This window comes from Acanthochromis polyacanthus, chromosome 15 (assembly GCF_021347895.1).
Source record: "Acanthochromis polyacanthus isolate Apoly-LR-REF ecotype Palm Island chromosome 15, KAUST_Apoly_ChrSc, whole genome shotgun sequence".
Taxonomy (NCBI): Eukaryota; Metazoa; Chordata; class Actinopteri; family Pomacentridae; genus Acanthochromis; species Acanthochromis polyacanthus.
In genome coordinates, this window is record NC_067127.1 from 34357439 (window position 1) to 34374844 (window position 17406).

Sequence of the window (17406 nt, forward strand, 5' to 3'; positions counted from 1 at the left end):
GTCAGGAAATACCCATTTTCCACTGGATTTGTTGCACAACAAAAGGTTAACGTGTATTTCTCAAAGTTTCGAACTTTGAGAAATACAGTCAAAGTGGATACTCTATCAGATCTGCTCTATAAAGTCCAATCATTTCTCCTTTCTGTTGTATCTTTGTTTCCATAAACTGGCAGTGATATTAGGGGACTGGACCAATGCACCGACTGTTCATATGGGTCAGATGTAATGCTTAAAAAAGCATTAGGAAGGAGCAAAACATTTCTTGTAATGTAATGCAAAAGTAATTTTTGCCATGACTTTTAGTTGGCTGACCATAAATCAACCTTTAGCTCTGTTGCTGTAGGTTGGTTGAGATTGGTGGGGGGCTTTCTGTCATGAAATGAGCACCTCACTTCCACTCTCCTGTCTGTCAGTCTCTCTGTATTTATACCACTACTGCATGTCATTTAGTTTATGTCCTCTCTCTTCTGTAGTTTATGATTCGTCTACAGGTATCTGCCTCTGGAGCTGCTCATCAACTTGACTTGTGCTTACAGTTTGTCACTGCTCATCCTTTTTCTCTCAGCTTTAGTCTCATCACAACCAGCCAAGGAAAATTGATATCCTCTCTGAGTCTGGTTATGTTGGAGGTTTCTTCCTGGTAAAGGTCAAGTTTTTTTCTGCTCAAGGAGGAATTGCTGAGTTTTTCTCGATTAACATGTAAAGGTGTTGACCCGCCCTGAGATGATTATGGTATGGATATATACCAATCAGTCATAACGTTCTTGCCACTGACAGGTGACGTGAATAACACTGATCATCTCTTCATTATGGCACCTGTTAGTGGGTTGGATATAGGGATGCACGTTTTCCATTTTTTCTTTAACAGTTAGTTGGAGCCCTTCACGGTCAATAGTCGGTTAACCGTTTGCCCCTCCCCCCCCCCCCCCCCCCCCAAACATACACACCCACACCCGCGTGCCCCAAAGACAGAAAAAAAAAAAAAAGGCCACACTACAACTCAGTGTTTCCTCTACATTAATTCTGAAGCAGCAGCCCGCCGCTACTGAATCCCAGTCGCCGGTCATTTATTTATTTATTTATTTTTAAATCGCCGCAAATACATAGGCGTGGGGCGGCTAGGGTGGGGAGCAGCGACTGCTGCAAAAAAAATCCTAGCGGAAACACTGCACTACAACCTCTGTTCTGCACAATATCCATAAAAAAGAAAAAGCAGCCCGTTTTATTGTGGAAGTCTGACCTTGCGGAGATCACCTTTTTCTTGAATAAAGTGAAGAGGTACAATTGGACGGGAGAACTCTGGTGGCTCCTTGAGATGTTAACCCTTTAATATGCACTACAAGTGCATTCACGGCAATAGCAAATGGCACATCGCAGTTAACCGGGCAAAAGGCTTTTAATCGGTTATACAATTTCTAACAGTTAATCGGTTAACCGGTTAACTGTGAACACCCCCAATTTGGATACATGAGGCAGCAAGTGAACATTTTGCCCTCAAAGTTGATATGTTAAAAGCAGGAAAAATGGGAAAGCATAAGGATTTGAGCGAGTGTGTCAAGGACCAAATTGTAAAGGCTAGACGATTGGGTCTGATCTCAAAATAAATATTTGGAAAACACTGCAATGACAGCCCTAGCTATGCCACAAAGCAAAAATTGTTCAGGAATGGTTTGAGGAGCACAAAAACCAGTCTGAGGTGTTGACTTGTCCTCCAAATTCCCCAGATCTCAATCCAATCCACCATCTGTGGAATATGCTGGACAAACAAATCCAATCCATTGAAGCCCCACTTCCCAGTTGCTACTTTTTCATAGCTGCTACCAACGATCTTGAAATTGACTCACCATGATAATATCGTTACTAAACTTGCTGGTCATTTTTCATGCATTTTTATTCAATTTTCAGTTTAAAGAACAAATATTTCACAATGAGGATGTAAAAATACACACCTTAATTGCAATACAGCATCTAGTATTTTCCTCCTGGATGTTCACATGAATTCTGTAAATATCGTCACAACTTTCTCATAACTGGAAAAGATAAACTGATAATTCTCAGCCTTCTGAGACGAGCAGGGAATGTCAGGCTTTTCTAGACCAGAACAAAGAGACTGTGTGGACCTAGAGCTGTGGATTTTTCAGGTATTTTATCTGACATTGTTTCTGGGTGGGTGTGAGTGGTTAGTATGGATTCAAATTACTTGCCTGAGGCCAGAGAAGGAAACAGAGGAGATGGACTGGAGATGGAATCAGAGGACCCCGTCTCTCTTGTCTCCCCCTCCTGTCACTTCCTGTTTAGAGATTACAAATGCTGTCCGCCTTTATGAGGATTTGCCTCCTTGCAGTTTTTGTGATAAAACCACCAGCAGCAATAGTGGCAGCGGGGACTGCTGTTGCTGAACACATACCAACTATGATTACTGAGGAGAAATGTAAGCAGAGGCTGCTGGGAGATCAGACATGTCCACCCTGAAATATTACTGAATCCACTTGTCCAATTAAAATCCTTTCAAATAATTTCTCAAGTGATTTAAAAAAATTTTTGTAAAAGAAATATTAGAAATATGGATTTGACAATACAAACAGTTCACGGTTTGGTATGATTCATGGTGACTGATTCACATTTCGATACATCTTCAGCATTTTTTTTTCCTGACATACTTTCGTCCCTGTCCTGTAGCGGTTTTCTTTTGCTCGAAAACTATGCTGCAGCTTCAGAGGCTATAGAAGCTAAACAGAAAAATAACACAATGCATTGAACATTGTCAGACTCCTGCACTACAAAGCAGGACTTGGTGTTAGCGAGGTATCTTCAGGTTTGCCTTGGGTTTTCAGGGCTTCAACAACCTCTCATCTCATATAAAAGCACCAAATACTGAGCAATCAGTTCTCTTGTAAAATGGCATCATCATTCCTTGAAGATCCTATAGTTTCGCACCCTGATCATGGGACTGGACGGTAACAGTTTTTTAAACATCCTAAACTCATTCCTTTCTTTGATAAGCACAGTTATGAGAGATATAGATTCTCAGAGAATGGAATTCCAGTCTTTCTTTCTTTTCCACATTGACAGCAAGAAATTTCATCACAATTTTATTGTTCTGAAGGCCTTTTGGTAGCAACATAATTCTGCAACACAGACTGATTTTAATATAGATCTAAGCAACATTTTTTTTGGAAAAGACTAATGAGAATTATAGTCACATCTTCTCATGCCGTAATGATGAGCAGCAAACTTGATAATTATCCATCCATCCATTACCTATACACCGCTTAATCCTCACTAGGGTTGTAGGGGGCTGGAGTCTATCCCAGCTGATTTAAGGTGAAGGCACAGGACACCCTAGACAGGTCACCAGTCTATCACAGGGCTACACCTAGAGAAACAATCACACTCACATCTATGGATAATTTAGAATCAGCAGTTAACCTTAGCCTGTTTTTGGGCTGTGGGAGGAAGCCAGAGTACCCGGAGAAAACCCATGCACAGCACAAAGGGCGGCATGGCTCAGTGGGTAGAGTGGCTGTCTTGTAACTGGAAGGTTGCCGGTTCGATCCTCACCCCATCATGCTCATGATGAGGTGTCCCTGAGCAAGACACAGAACCCCTAATTGCTCCTGGTGGGTCGTGGTAAGCGCCTTGCATGGCAGCTTCCGCCATCATTGTGTGTGAATTGGTGAATGTGACGTAACATGAAAAGCGCTATATAAATACAACCATTTACGATTTTACAAAGAACAGATGCTCCAGGCATTCTGGGCCCAGATTTGGACGCAAACCAGGGATCTTCTAGCTGCGAGGCGACAGTGCTAACCACTGAACCACTGTGTAGCCCTTGATAAATTATACATTCACATTTTTTTGACAGCTTTTCTTCCTGCTTTGGCTGTACCAGCTGTAGGGCTGAGTACCGAACTTCGGTTCTTTAATGGCACCAACCGAAATGTTTCGGTACTAATGAGTATCAAAATAAGCCTCGTCTTTCGATTCCATGTTCTGGTACTTATCACGTGATTATGATAAAGCAAACCTGTGATTGGCTGTAACATTACAGGTGACTGCGGCAAGCCGGAAAAAAACATGCTGTGGCGCGCCCCGCCCATTCACAGACAGGTTTCACGTTAGGTATATTGACTTTACTGCAGTTGTGTAGCGTGTCGTCGAAGTGGGAAAAGACGCCTCTGAGGTCTAAAACGTGGCTCTACTTTTGTAAAATGGACGTCAATAGTGCTCGGTGCAGTATATGCCAAAGTGGGTGGTAAACTCCATCTAAGGCTAAATACCGGCACGAGACCAATAGTCGACAAGTACCTTAAGGGAAAGTTGAAAAGAACTTTGAAGAGAGAGTTCAAGAGGGCGTGAAACCGTTAAGAGGTAAACGGGTGGGGTCCGCGCAGTCAACTCGGCGGGCCAGGGGCGGCCGCTCGGTGCGGGAGGATCCCCTCGCGGGACCTCTCCCTGGGTGCGTGCCATCCCCCGCCATCCGCATTTCCTCCGCGGCGATGCGCCGCGACAGCCTGTGGGTCAGCCAGGAAGGGTCCGGGGGCGAAGGTGGCTCAGTATGTACTGAACTGTACATTGCTTGCAAATGTTGTTTTGCACTGGAAATCACTGGAAAATTACACTCAAGATGTGAAAAGTAATGTGTAATGCAATTTTCATTCCGTTAGAGTATATATTGTAAAACTGGTATCGAAAAAAGTATCGTTTAGGAACCAGTATTGAACTGAAGGTATCGAAACTTTTAGATTGATACCCAGCCCGAACCAGCTGTCTTCAGTTTGTCTTCAGTTTTTTAATTCCTTGGTTTAGGATTACAGTTTGTTCTTCCAGCAAAAAATATGTCCGTGAAGGTTCTCAGTCGTCCAGGTCATCTTAAGTCATCTTAACTGGACTTATTCTTGTGATCTTCAAGATCACAAGAATAAGTCCAGTTGCCTGTCCAGTTGCCTGAACTAAACTCTTCACCCTAGCAAAGAATATGTGTGTGTCCCGTTTTTCCACTTGTGCTGTTACCTTGTTGGAGTGGGGGGCTTGCAGGACTCAGTGACCTCTTTGAGCAATACAGGCGGCAGCTTTGCCCCTAGTAAGTCCAAGCAAGTCGTGCAGGTTTGATGATAGAGATCAGAAAAAAAGTCATCACCTGGTCCACTAGGTTGGGGGTTAGGCGTGGTGTCAATTACTTAACCCCACAAAACACCTACCACATTACAGAAACAATAACCTATATTACTAGCATGGTAATGATTGTCCTTAACACCACAGCAGATGTGGTGTTATCAATGACAATGGCGAATGTCTAGTTCACTTCTACTTGGACAGCAAATTGACAGCACCATCTTTCCCCACAAAACCAGTCAACAAGTTGAAACTTAGGAAAGCAGTCAAGCAGGTTGAACAAAGCAAATGCCTTGATGCCACCAAGCTCAAGTGCCCAAATGTCAGCAAAGAGTCTGTTGTGGAACTGTGAAACTGCTTTGCTGATGTGTTTTTTTTAGTAATTGCGCATTCTATCAATTATTCTGATGATTAATTGAGTAATCAGATTCCGCGCTTGGAATGTGCGTCACAGCATCAAAAGCGGAAGTGAACGCACTGTGCAACAGAAATAACCATCCGAACATGGTCAGACATCTGTGGTGTATTGTACATAGATACCATAGTACAGCGGTATTGTACATATGCCATGTTAATCCCACTTGCATTTAGTTGGTGATGCAGAAATCTCAGAAATACCTTTTTATATCTGAAAAAAAGTCAAATGATGCGTTAGACCTCCTGTTTGTGAGGACGAGTTTGAAGGAGAAAGTCTGAGTTAGCAAAAAAAGTTGATAACCAATTTCATGTCATTACCTCTGACTGAGATTTTAGTGTTTCTCGAAACGACTGCAGTGTTTCCCCTCCTATATGACCGACGAGGTGGGCCGCCAAGCTGGTATAGGCCACCGCTTCACTACAATTTTGCCGAAATTGCCGCCTCACTGGTCCGCGCCCAAAAAAAAAACGGAAAGCACCAAGCCACCGGAGCTGTCATTTTTAACTCTGCGGGTCCGCCGGCTGCTCTCCCCCGCTAGCTGGTCGGCTAACACCTGCCGCCGCTCGTCTGCCCGGGACAAACCGTGCACCCCGTGCCCCCCGGCGACTTGTAGTTGGTCAGAGGTTCATCCTACAGCAAGATAACGACCCAAAACATAAGTCCAGGCAATGCCAGAACCACCTTAGGAACAAAGAACAAGATGGTAAGCTTGAAAATGTGTAGTGGCAGCACAGTTTCCAGACTTAAACCTTATGGAGCTGGTTTGGGATGAACTGGACAGAAGAGTGAAAGCAAAGCAACCTACAAGAATCACACATTTATGGGAACTTCTGCAACAAAGTTGTGAAGAACTTTCTGAAGAACATTTGATTTCCATTTTTGGAAAGAATGCCATAAGTGTCTTCAGCTGTTATATCTGCCAAAGGTGTATACTTTAAGAAGCCTAGAGTTTAGAATACATTTTGGTTTCTAAACGCTTTGTTTTTTAAATTTCATTTGTTTACTTGTTCGATGCTTTCATTTTAGAGTACAATGACACATTAACATGTATAATTTACAATAAAAAAATTGGAAAAATTGAGGTGCTTGAAAACTTCTGACTGGTAGTGTACTTCAGGTTAAAGAATATGATGGGTCACAAGATGTAGCAGAAAACTCTAAAGTCATCAAAGCTGCCTTTAACATGTTGGACAGTAGATATGTAAACAAAGGCTGTTGCTTTGTTGACTTTGGAACCCCTAAGCCAGTTTGCTATGTTTGTTTACAACAGTGTTGCAGAGTTTTTACTTTAACATCTACTTTTTTTTGTTTGTTTTTTTGTTTTACTCAGAGGCACAACAGAAGTATGCGGGTCAAGGGTGTCACAAGAACTGCTATGAGGATAGTGTTAATCTTCTAAAAGCATGAAAGTCCTTGTTTCTCTGGTGTTGTTGGTAGTGAGACAGTGTAAATGCTGGATAATAACCAAAAAACAACATGTTAACAGGGTTATTGTGATTATTGGGCATAATCAAAGACACTGACACAGAAAATGTGCCAACATCAAAATTATGAACTGATGCATGGTTTTTCCTTTTTTTTCTCTAAATTGCCTCAATTCTTTCTCACAAACATCCATTTCTCCTCCTCTAGTCAGTGGTCAGGTGCACTCAACACCACAGCTGTATAAAATGGCTGCTGCAGTGGAGTCCATTTCGGTCCAGTCTTAAATTTTCTAAAGAGCCGGGATGCCCTGGCCGCTCCAATGGCAGAATGTGCACACTATAAGTTAGAGTCCTTATTCCAGTGAACCGAGGTTCACTTCCAGCCTAAACTCTTTCCTATCATTCCCTCTCTCTCTTCTGTTTTCCTGTCCCAGTTTCAAGTCACTAATAAAGTCAAAAAAGCCCAAAGAATCATCTTCACAAACAAGAAATAACAAAACAGCAATATGTGCAGATTTAGATATAATACCACAGCAGCACTTGCACAATGCACTTTAAGTGAAAAACACACATGGGGTTATTCTGAAAGACAAACTGTCAGAAAAGGCAACACCATCCTAAGCCTTATCTGTTCATGAGCAGAGAGACCTTTAAAATATTTTGTCCTTGTAAAGGTTAAAAACACTAAGCTCAAAAATTTCATTAACTTACAGAAAAATAATAGATGAATCATTGTAAAAACACCTATTAATCACAGCCTGAAATCCAATATCTTATGTCAAAATATATCTTCAAATATAATATTGTTCTATTCATGTTTAAAGCAAGACAGTCAAATGTCTGAGGACCTGTGCTGTACCTGCACTCCAAGTCTGCCTACTTTAGATGATAATTTATGATTTAATATTTTTTAAATTTTTTAAGTTTAGCTTTAAAAATTACACCTGCGATCAAACCGCTGAACATGGACATAATCTTTGAAACCAAAAATATAGCAACAAATGGTCACCACTGTGTCAAAAACTTTTTAATTTAAAAAAAAATGGTAAACTTACAAATTTATAAACATCCAAAAGCAAAAGTACTGACTTCCAAAAGACAAAACACGTGTATTCAAACTGATAATTTAGTCCAACGTATTCACCTACAAAGACTTCTAAAGGGGATGCTTCTTCACAATAATTTACTCAGTCATATCAGACCCTCCTCACAGCTTATATCTGGCAGGCAGGCCAAGGTCAGGAAGCTGAAGCTGCTGGTTTAGTTTTTTATATACTAAACTTCACTAACCCATAAACCCTGAAGCACAGCTAGTCAGTGTGACGTTTTTTAGCAGTTGCCTCAAATCTCTGACGTCCTTGAACTCAGAGTTTTCAAAAAGGGACCTCCACCTTCAAACCCATGATCACAAATCTTTGACCAAAAAAAACAAAAAAAAACAAACACTACATCAACGGAGAAGATGACAAAACCCAGAGTGATGGTCCTGTCACTGCAGCATGGACATGCCAATGCTGATTGTCAAAGAACTGAATCTAATGATCTGATGAGTACTTTGGCCAGCAGGAATGAATTGTGCTCTGGCTTTGTGCCAAGCAGGCTAAACTATGTAAAAGGAGCAGCGCAAACCTTTTTAAGTGTATTAAGCATGTTGTTGTTTACTAATCTGATTATCCACAGACTTGTTGCGGAATGTGACTAAAAGGCAAGTTACTGCTAGAGTTTGGGCTTTCAGCAGACACAAACAACTGAGCAACCTGCACACTAATTACAAGGAAAAGGTCTGAATTGTTCCCAGATGGCAACGTCTCCATCCTGTCAGACACACTCAGTGACGGTCACAGCAGCAAACAAAGCACCAAACCAGTCAGAGAGGAAATGGATGAGGAGGACGAAGAGGAAGAAGCAGAGGTGCCTACCTTAGTACCAACTGATATATCGTGGTGGACACTGCTGTGAAAAAAAGAAAGCGTGTTAGAAGCAGCAGGGAGAAAAACTCAAAAACAATAGCAAAAAACAGAAGAAAAAATAATGAGGTTAAAGAGATGTTTGTATGAGGAGATGGAGGGAGAAGCCGAGAAAAACCCAGCAGAGAAAGGAAACCAGAGAGGACTGTAGGGCTTCAACACGTTCAGAACAAAGCAGAGCTACACCTACAAAACCTGGTTTAATGAGCAAAAGTTTGTGGATGTGACTCTGATGCATTTTGTTTCAAACGAAGAAAATAATTCATGATGACTCAAAGTCATAATGAGGACAGTTTAATAATTGTCCAATAACCTATGCAGCTGTGAAGCATCTGCTTGATTTTCACATCACTACTGTAGTATGATGGCCTTTTTTACTCTCATTTGGTCATCACCTCTTGCTGCCATGATTACTCCGCCAAGGAACATGGCAGAGTTATGTGACAATTGGCGTACGTGAATTTGTCTTTGTGCAACATTATGACACGTGGACAACCTGATTGGATTTTGGCAGTGATGTGGCTTATAGTCTGGCTCCACAGATTTGCTGATACAATACAATGCAATACAATAACTTTATTTATCCCCGAAGGGAAATTCAATTGTCTGGTGTTTCCAGACAATTTTAAAGTTTTAAAGATGTCCCATTGTGAGATAGCAGTACGGTGTCACTGTAACTATGACAACAAGTGAACACTATATCGGCTGCCTGCCGACGATCACACGATTGCGATCCTACTACAAATCCACCGGGACTCATCTGTCGGAAATGATACAAGGAACAATTGATTAAATTCTGGGGGTGTTTCTTAGTCCCATCAATTCCTGCTGCCTGCTACATATGTTGATCACGTGATTTGGTATCCGTACATAACATACACATGCAAACACACACCTGTGCTCAGCTCAGTGCAATTTTTTTGTTAAAGATTTCAGCCATCAGAAACGATACAAAGACTGAGCAGCCTTGGTGGAGTACTGTGCTCTCTGAGTGCTTTTCTTGTTCAGGTATGTTTGATCGGCAAAGCTCACATGTTCACATCTTACGCTATTTCTCGCACTATTGTTGTTTTAGGGACATCTTTCATAAGTAATTCAATATATTACCAATCCCCTGTATCAGACATAAAAATAGAGCTCCAAGTTCAAATTTCAATGTAATCATTAAAAAAAGCTACATTTGAATTTTTTAAATTGATTCTTGGAAAAAAATTGCTCTAGCGGTACATTACAGTACACTAGTTTATAAACAGTGTACTGCAACCACCTGCCACATATACCGCTATCCATTTGCAACATCAGTCATGTGAATGGAATTCAGGTGTGTCTCGCTGTCTTCTCAAGCATTTGTGTCAATACATCATGAGTCTAGCATTAATCTAACTTTACCTACTTAGCTGCTGCATTAGAAATTAACAGCACAACTTGTTTCAGTGTCTTGGAAGGATGGGATTGGACTGCAATTTTTTACTTTAGTGTCGTCAAAGTGAACACAACACACTCTAGAACAGACATCACCACCAGCTATGGTTCCGATTACGGTATCTACTGTTCATCTGTGATTCTGCTGCTAATATTTATCAGTGGTAAGTAAGTGTTTAAACATGAAGAATACATGAGGCTGCTGTAGTAACATTACACACTCAGAGACTCGCACAAGAAGCCTACTCGTCTCCATTACCACCTTCTTTAAAGAGGATGTGTAGTTGGACGGTGGCTGTGTAACTGCACTGTTTAAAGAACAGTCACAATAGTACATTAGCACATATAATGATTAAGCATCTGTTTACCTTGATATAGATGGGTATCTGGGTAGTACTGAGAACATATGCTTAAGTAAAGTACCAATACCCTGTTGTAAATGACCTGCATTGAAAAAGTTACTTCAAGTAAAATCACTTGTTGCAGAAATGGTCTTCTGTGACTGGTATACTATAAAAGAGCATATAATAAAACTAGAAATTAAGTTATTATTACTCATGCATGTAAAAGCGGGACTTTACTGTAGTAAGTAACCTGAACCACCTGCCCTTCAAGGAATCAATATCAAGAATCCTTAAAAGACAGACAAATACCTGCAACCACAGCCATCAGATGCGCTGCACACAGTGTTGTTTCTGTATATCATCATGGACCATGTATCTGGATAAGTACTGAAATATCAGACAATAGCAGATACACACCATCTGATATTTAAATCAGTCATCAAACTCAAGCCTGCGAACTTTGACAACAATAAACTCAATAATCAGCAGGGAACAGACTGACATAAAGATGTTTAAAGGTCTGAATACTACATTTGTGATGTGGACCGTGAGCTACAACACTGGGGATTTATTAAGCTTCTCTTCCACACAATGATCAAGTCTTGTTAGGTAGAAAATTGATGACCCATGCAAGAAATTGACCACTGGTCTGCTTCTGTCTGTTGAGACAGCTGAAGGTTCACTTCCACTTTGCTGTGTGTTTCTACTGTGACCACACATCAACACCAGTCAGCACACAAACAACACCTGCCAGCAAACTTGTGCACCTGGACATGATCTCTGTAACCAAAATCATACCAACAGGTGGACCACAGCTGCATCAAATACTTTCTTTATTGTTTTCCTCACATTGGAGATGTTGTTTATCCGAATATAAATGTTTGACTTGCAAAAAGCAAAATCGTATCTCCAAATGATTCACAACACAAAGGTTTCAAACAATCTTTTCTTATAAATAATTTATAAATATGCAAATAGAAAATATAATGCCACAACAGAAAACACACACATCCACAATTACACTGACTGTTGGAAATCATTGCTAAAGGATCAACATTGGAGATGTGGTGGTGGTACACAAAACTCACCATTTTTGGTGCGGCAGAGAAAACTAAAGAAAAGCATAATTAGATATTTGCCATATAGTTTAAAAATAAACATTGTCTCACTGGCCATCACAGTTGAAATGCTGTGTGATGTGACTAACAAGCGCAAAGCTGGATGGCCAGCTGAAACAGAGTGACTTACTATATTGTTCAAAGTCTGACTAACGCCACTAGCTTCCCTTACAAGCTTGCTCCAGCTGATAGAGAGCAGATGTGCTGCCACAGACGGAACATGTGCTCTGCAGTTTCTGTTGTGGGAGAAGTACAACATAAATCAATTTCTGACAGTAATTGATTGAAATTGGTTGAACCTTGTTCTCCTTCAGTTCTCAGTGGTCATGATTTAATGAGTTTCTTTAAAAAAATCTGCACATCCTTACCACAAATGTTGCATTGTCAAGCACTATAGCTTTAAAAACACCTGTGAGGCCCAATTTATATATAGATTGCTCTCCTATGCATTTCTGAGCTAACTTCAACTATTGGGTCATTGGCAAATTAAGCTAATCTATAATAATTCCCAACTGGAGTGCTCAAGGATGCTTCAGAAACATTTTCACATTTGATCTGATCAGCTTCTGATCTGACTGGGGCTCCCAAACAAATGACAGTATGTATTGGCTTGAGGAGGATGCCCTAAATAAAATGTGCACAAATAAACCCCCTAAGCATGTTGTTTGTTAGTCACTCTTACAGTAAAAACAATGTGTAGCATGCAACCAAAACATGCCCTTGGAAATGACAGAAAAGGTAAAAAGATACTGTGTTGATGTGTATGGACTACATAGCAAAGTAAGAAACAGCTCCTGCAGCAGTGTAAGTGCAGGCAGCGTTGATATTTCAGAATAGTTTACACCATTTAAGTCATGAGGCTTTGTGCTTTAAAACAATGTATAATAGCAAGCAATGCCTATAGTTAAAAAAAAAGCACAAGGGCAGAATTTTCACACAGCCCATATTGGAGCTGGTGAATTTGAATTAGTTAATACTTCAAATACTACTTTGGATTTAATGCTAAATCCAAAGTAGAACCTATTCTAACCAGCCACTATGACCATTCACTTGAACAACATACACACATGATCCACTGCAACAGAGACAAAAACAACATTCAACTACAAAACTGCTTAAATGTGGGCAAAAGTGATTACAAGCAGCAAACAAATGTCCAACAACACAAAGACAGAGCCCACTTCTTAGGTATGCTGGAAGTTATGACAAAATATCTCAGCTTGTTGCAGTGAGGAAAATGACTGGCTCCTTTTAGACTTAAGTAACTATTCATTCATTCATGATAAGACCCTTTCATTTATAATATATGTGGTGAATTCTGTGCTTCCAGGAAGGGCACTGTGCAGTAGATCCCATTCTCAATGTAGATCATGCATGACAAAAAGTTTGCATTTGAAGAAAATCAAAAAAGCTCTGAAAACATAATGGTTCATGACTGATAAGCCTTTATGAGGCAAATGGCAAACATGACGAAGTTAGATGTTTTAAAATAAACAACATATAAATATTTGTGTCAACGACAACTGTTAGACTTTTGCGGTTGCATCTGGTGTGATAATGAAGTTTGCTTTTTCATTCGATCAGCTTTTCCATTTGTCAATCCATTTTTCCCCTCAAAATACAAAGGGCTTTCAGCCAATACACATATATCCTTTGCTTTCTCTTTAAAGCCCAAATGTCACAATGTTACAGGAGTAGTTACTTTTGAATCAACAACATTTTTTCGAAAGTTTACACGAAACTACAAACCCACAAAATAAAGCAATACCAAGATTTCTTTAAGAGCATTTTCTCCTTGTAGCCCCAGTGCAATAAAATTCATGTGCCACTGTTATTTTTGTTTTTTTTTTAAATCTATAGCTCCTCCGTCTATCCATTATCTATACACTGCTCAATCCTCGTTAGGGTCGTGGGGGGCTGGAGTCTATCCCAGCTGATTTAGGATGAAGGAAGAGGACACGCTGGACAGGTCTCCAGTCTATCACAGGGATACACAATCACATTGACACCTACGGACAATTTACAATCAACAATTAATTGCGACCAATTGTGACTGTGGGAGGAAACCAGAAAAAACCTACATATGCAAAAAGAGCCCAAGCCCAGACCGGGTGTGAACCGGGGATCTTCTAGCTGCAAGACAACCACCAAACCACCGTGCAACCCTCTATAGGTGCACAAGTGAAAAACACAATGAAACACTGTTTCCACAAAGCTGAACAACAAATCTAACACTGTTTTTTCTCTTCATAGTTCTTCCCAATCAGCAACATGTAACACTTTTCTTTAACGGCTCTTTCTGTGCAATAACATCATGTTTACACTGATGTTTTCTCTCCCCTCATCATTTCCAATAATGATTGTAATTACAGTAATAGAAATGTAGCACTACTATTCTGTATAAAAGTACAATTCTACGCATTGTGTGTCCTTCAGTTGGGTACATTATCTATCATCTATACATATATAAAAGTAAATTCATCTTCCTATACATGTATGAAAACACAAGTAACTCCATCATGCCTCTTGTGTACATGTGAAAGGTGTACATAGTCTTTCTTTTATCTTCAATGTACGCCTGTATTTCTTGTGTTGTTTCTTCAGTGCCTCAGTTGTATCTACCTGCTGTAACATGCAAATTTGAAGGAGCTGAAGCTGACACAACTGTGCAGGCTGTAAACCAGCTGGAAGAGGACCCCTCAGGGCACGAATGAGTCCTGACGAAGCATAAGGATTCACACCAGGAACTAAGACGCCCCAAAGTCTCCTGACTGCAGCTAACATGAAATTTTTAATATTTGCAGTTAGAAAATACAGTGGATACCTCCTGACTAGTGAACAGATCAGGTAAAACAAACTGCAAACAGGATAACTTACTGCAATCTGTCCATTAGATCAAGCAAAAGAACCAGTTTTTTTTTAAAGCACTTTCTCTATTTTACTTAAATACACACATAATGCAAAATGAATTTACACTTCAGCATTAAATATGAACTCCTCTATTCGGCACACAGGGAAACTCCAAACTAAATTCATTTGACTTAAGTTTAAACTCTCACAAGTCAATTGAAGTATGAATTAAAACATTTTAAACCATTTAGGCTCCCATTACTTTCGATCGCTCTTGTCCAGACAGAATTTTAAAGCAAACCCCATAGAAACTGGTGATTGTAAACGTAAGATATCTGCCATACCTTCAAAATCACAAACCTGTTACACCATGAGTCTCTCCCTTAAAATGAATCAACTGGTGCAGCTGTTCAAGTCGACTCACAGTCAATCTACGAAGTAATTTTAATTTTAAAAATGGCCTGTGGCAAATTATCAAGTGGGGCAATAAGGTCTCTAGTCTGAATTCGACCGTTTTTATAACAACTTAGCAAGAGTTTCCTCCATTTGTTCGAGAGCTTATTACACCTTAAATCTTTTTTTTTTAAATCTGAATCTTAAAGTAGTTTCTTAGTCCTAAAACCAAAAACATACAAATAAGGTTCTCATACATACAAAGTAGTGAATTGTGAAAGTGCTTAATTCTTAAACACATGCAACACACGAAGGTACAGTCATTGTGAACAAAACCTGAGCTCTCACAAGTGAGGGACTGTCCGTCCAAGTACACCGCAGTGGGCGTGAGAACGCCGCAAAACTGTATTGGAAGTTGTGTATGCTGCTTGGACATTCTTCCTACAACTTATTTATCAATCCCATCTAACACACGTGACTTAGAAATCGCACTATTCGTTTAAGCATTGTGTTTTTGCAGGTCAACGAGGCCAAGGCTAATTGCTAGGTTGTGTTAAAGGACTTTGGTGCGTAGTTGTTGCCGCAGAGAATGGCCCTTTCTGACGCTAACAATACAGCTAACACAGGTAGCTTAGCTTCCTGTTCCTGCCACAAACACAACTTTCCTGACAGCGAAGCTGATAACGAGAATGTCGTCTGTTGTCTGGAAAAACCTTTCCTTGCAATCTTTTTAGGTTACTTCTCTCGGATGTAGGTAAAAGAGCCAAAAACTAAATTTAATTGCAGTGTGAACGTAAGTCGATGAGATAACTCACCCGTCCATTGCACAACACGGAACTATAGAGCAACAGGTTCCAGCCAGCAGCCAGCCCAACCACCGCTGTTATAAACGGACAAAATGGCGTCCGACCAAAAGAGCTTCCTGATTGGACGACTTGCAAAAATTGTAGTCTTTCCAGGTCCGAGTTGCGCGCTGATTGGCTGGATGGACAGTGGGCGGAACGACAAAGGCCTGAGAATTCCAGTGATCAAAGATCGTATACAATGAAGATTCACGTCTCCTAGTTAAAAACGGATACTCTGTTTTCACTATGCAAGTGGGCGTTGTCTTCCGTTTCATAAAACTGCCTTCCCCAGTGTAAATTAATTAGGTCACAGAAAAATAAAAAATGGTGAAAACTCACTATAATTATTGTCTTGAGCCCAAGTTACAAAAATTCAAAAGTCTTGCCAACAGCAGACCCCCAAAATATGTTGTTATGTAAAACTGGAAAAATGTGCAAGTATTCATATTTAAAGGAAGCTAGCACCAGAAAATACTTTCTTTTTGCAAAAAATAAAACATGAAAATACTTGAAATGATTCCTCAAAACTGTTGCCTGTCAAGTCTCTCTAATTGATCAGCTGAACATTTCGTTTGTCTCTCTAACAGTTTTCCTCTAAGGATCCTCAGGAGACTAAACATCATGCATGTCCTCAAAAAAATTTCCAGACTGCAGGGGCAATGCTAATGCCAGATTAAAACTGCAGGTGTCACAATGTCCTGCTGAGTCCTTCTGTCTCTGGACTTCAGCACTCAGCAGCTGGTTTCTTTCTCTCTGCTGGACCTGTGTCGTGTTACACGCTGATAAATAATTCCTCCATCAGGAAATTACTTTGTGTGTTGGAAGAAGATCCAGCTGCATATACAAGTATTTTACACACACACACACACACACACAGAGAGAGAGAGAGAGAGAGAGAGAGAGAGAGAGACAGCATATGACTGAATTTAATTTCATTTTTGTATAAAAGTAAATAAACAGGTATGCACGGCTGAATTCTCATTAGGGTCACAGGAACCTGGACTATCCCAGCTGATTTATGGTGAAGTTCAGGGACACCCGGGATAGGTCACCAGTCTATCACAGGGCTACATATGGAGACAACCAATCCCACTCACATTCACACCTACAGACAATCTAGATGCATAATCTAAAACAATTTTTGAACTCTGAGAGGAAGTTGGAGTACCTGAAGAAAACCCAAACATGCACAAGGAGAACATGCAAACTCTGCCCCAGAAAGATCTTCAGCCCAGGTTGGGACACAAACCATGTATCTTCTAGCTGCAAGGTAACAGTGCTAAGCACTGATCAATATGCAGCTGTGCATATAAATATGAATATCATTAAAGAGGGAAACACATGCTTCTTAGGATTAGATTTAAATCATGTTAAATATGTGACCTGGTTCTGTATAGATTGACGTGGGAGGGTACTTTTAAGCTTTATTGTCTTAAATCTGCTGCTGACAACACAAAATGTCCTAACTGGCTTTCACCATTGGAAAGTGATGGTTCCTGACACCAGT

The 17406-nt window shown here is 40.3% G+C and overlaps 1 protein-coding gene across 3 annotated transcripts in view; it reads right to left on the minus strand.

Moving 5' to 3' along the window:
• Positions 1-15957, minus strand: part of LOC110968942 (polypyrimidine tract-binding protein 1-like) — a 36396-nt gene extending 20439 nt beyond the window's left edge. Inside the window, exons 1-2 of one of the 3 annotated variants that reach the window (XM_051959980.1) lie at positions 15870-15957; positions 8880-8913 (exon numbers count right to left, since the gene is read on the minus strand). In XM_051959980.1, the coding sequence (XP_051815940.1) occupies positions 8880-8913; positions 15870-15877 (42 nt within the window). In that variant the 5' untranslated portion in view covers positions 15878-15957. The remainder of the gene's footprint in view (positions 1-8879; positions 8914-15869) is intronic. The other 2 variants (XM_051959982.1, XM_051959983.1) reach the window with 2 other exon arrangements.
• Positions 15958-17406: the final 1449 nt, after the last annotated feature.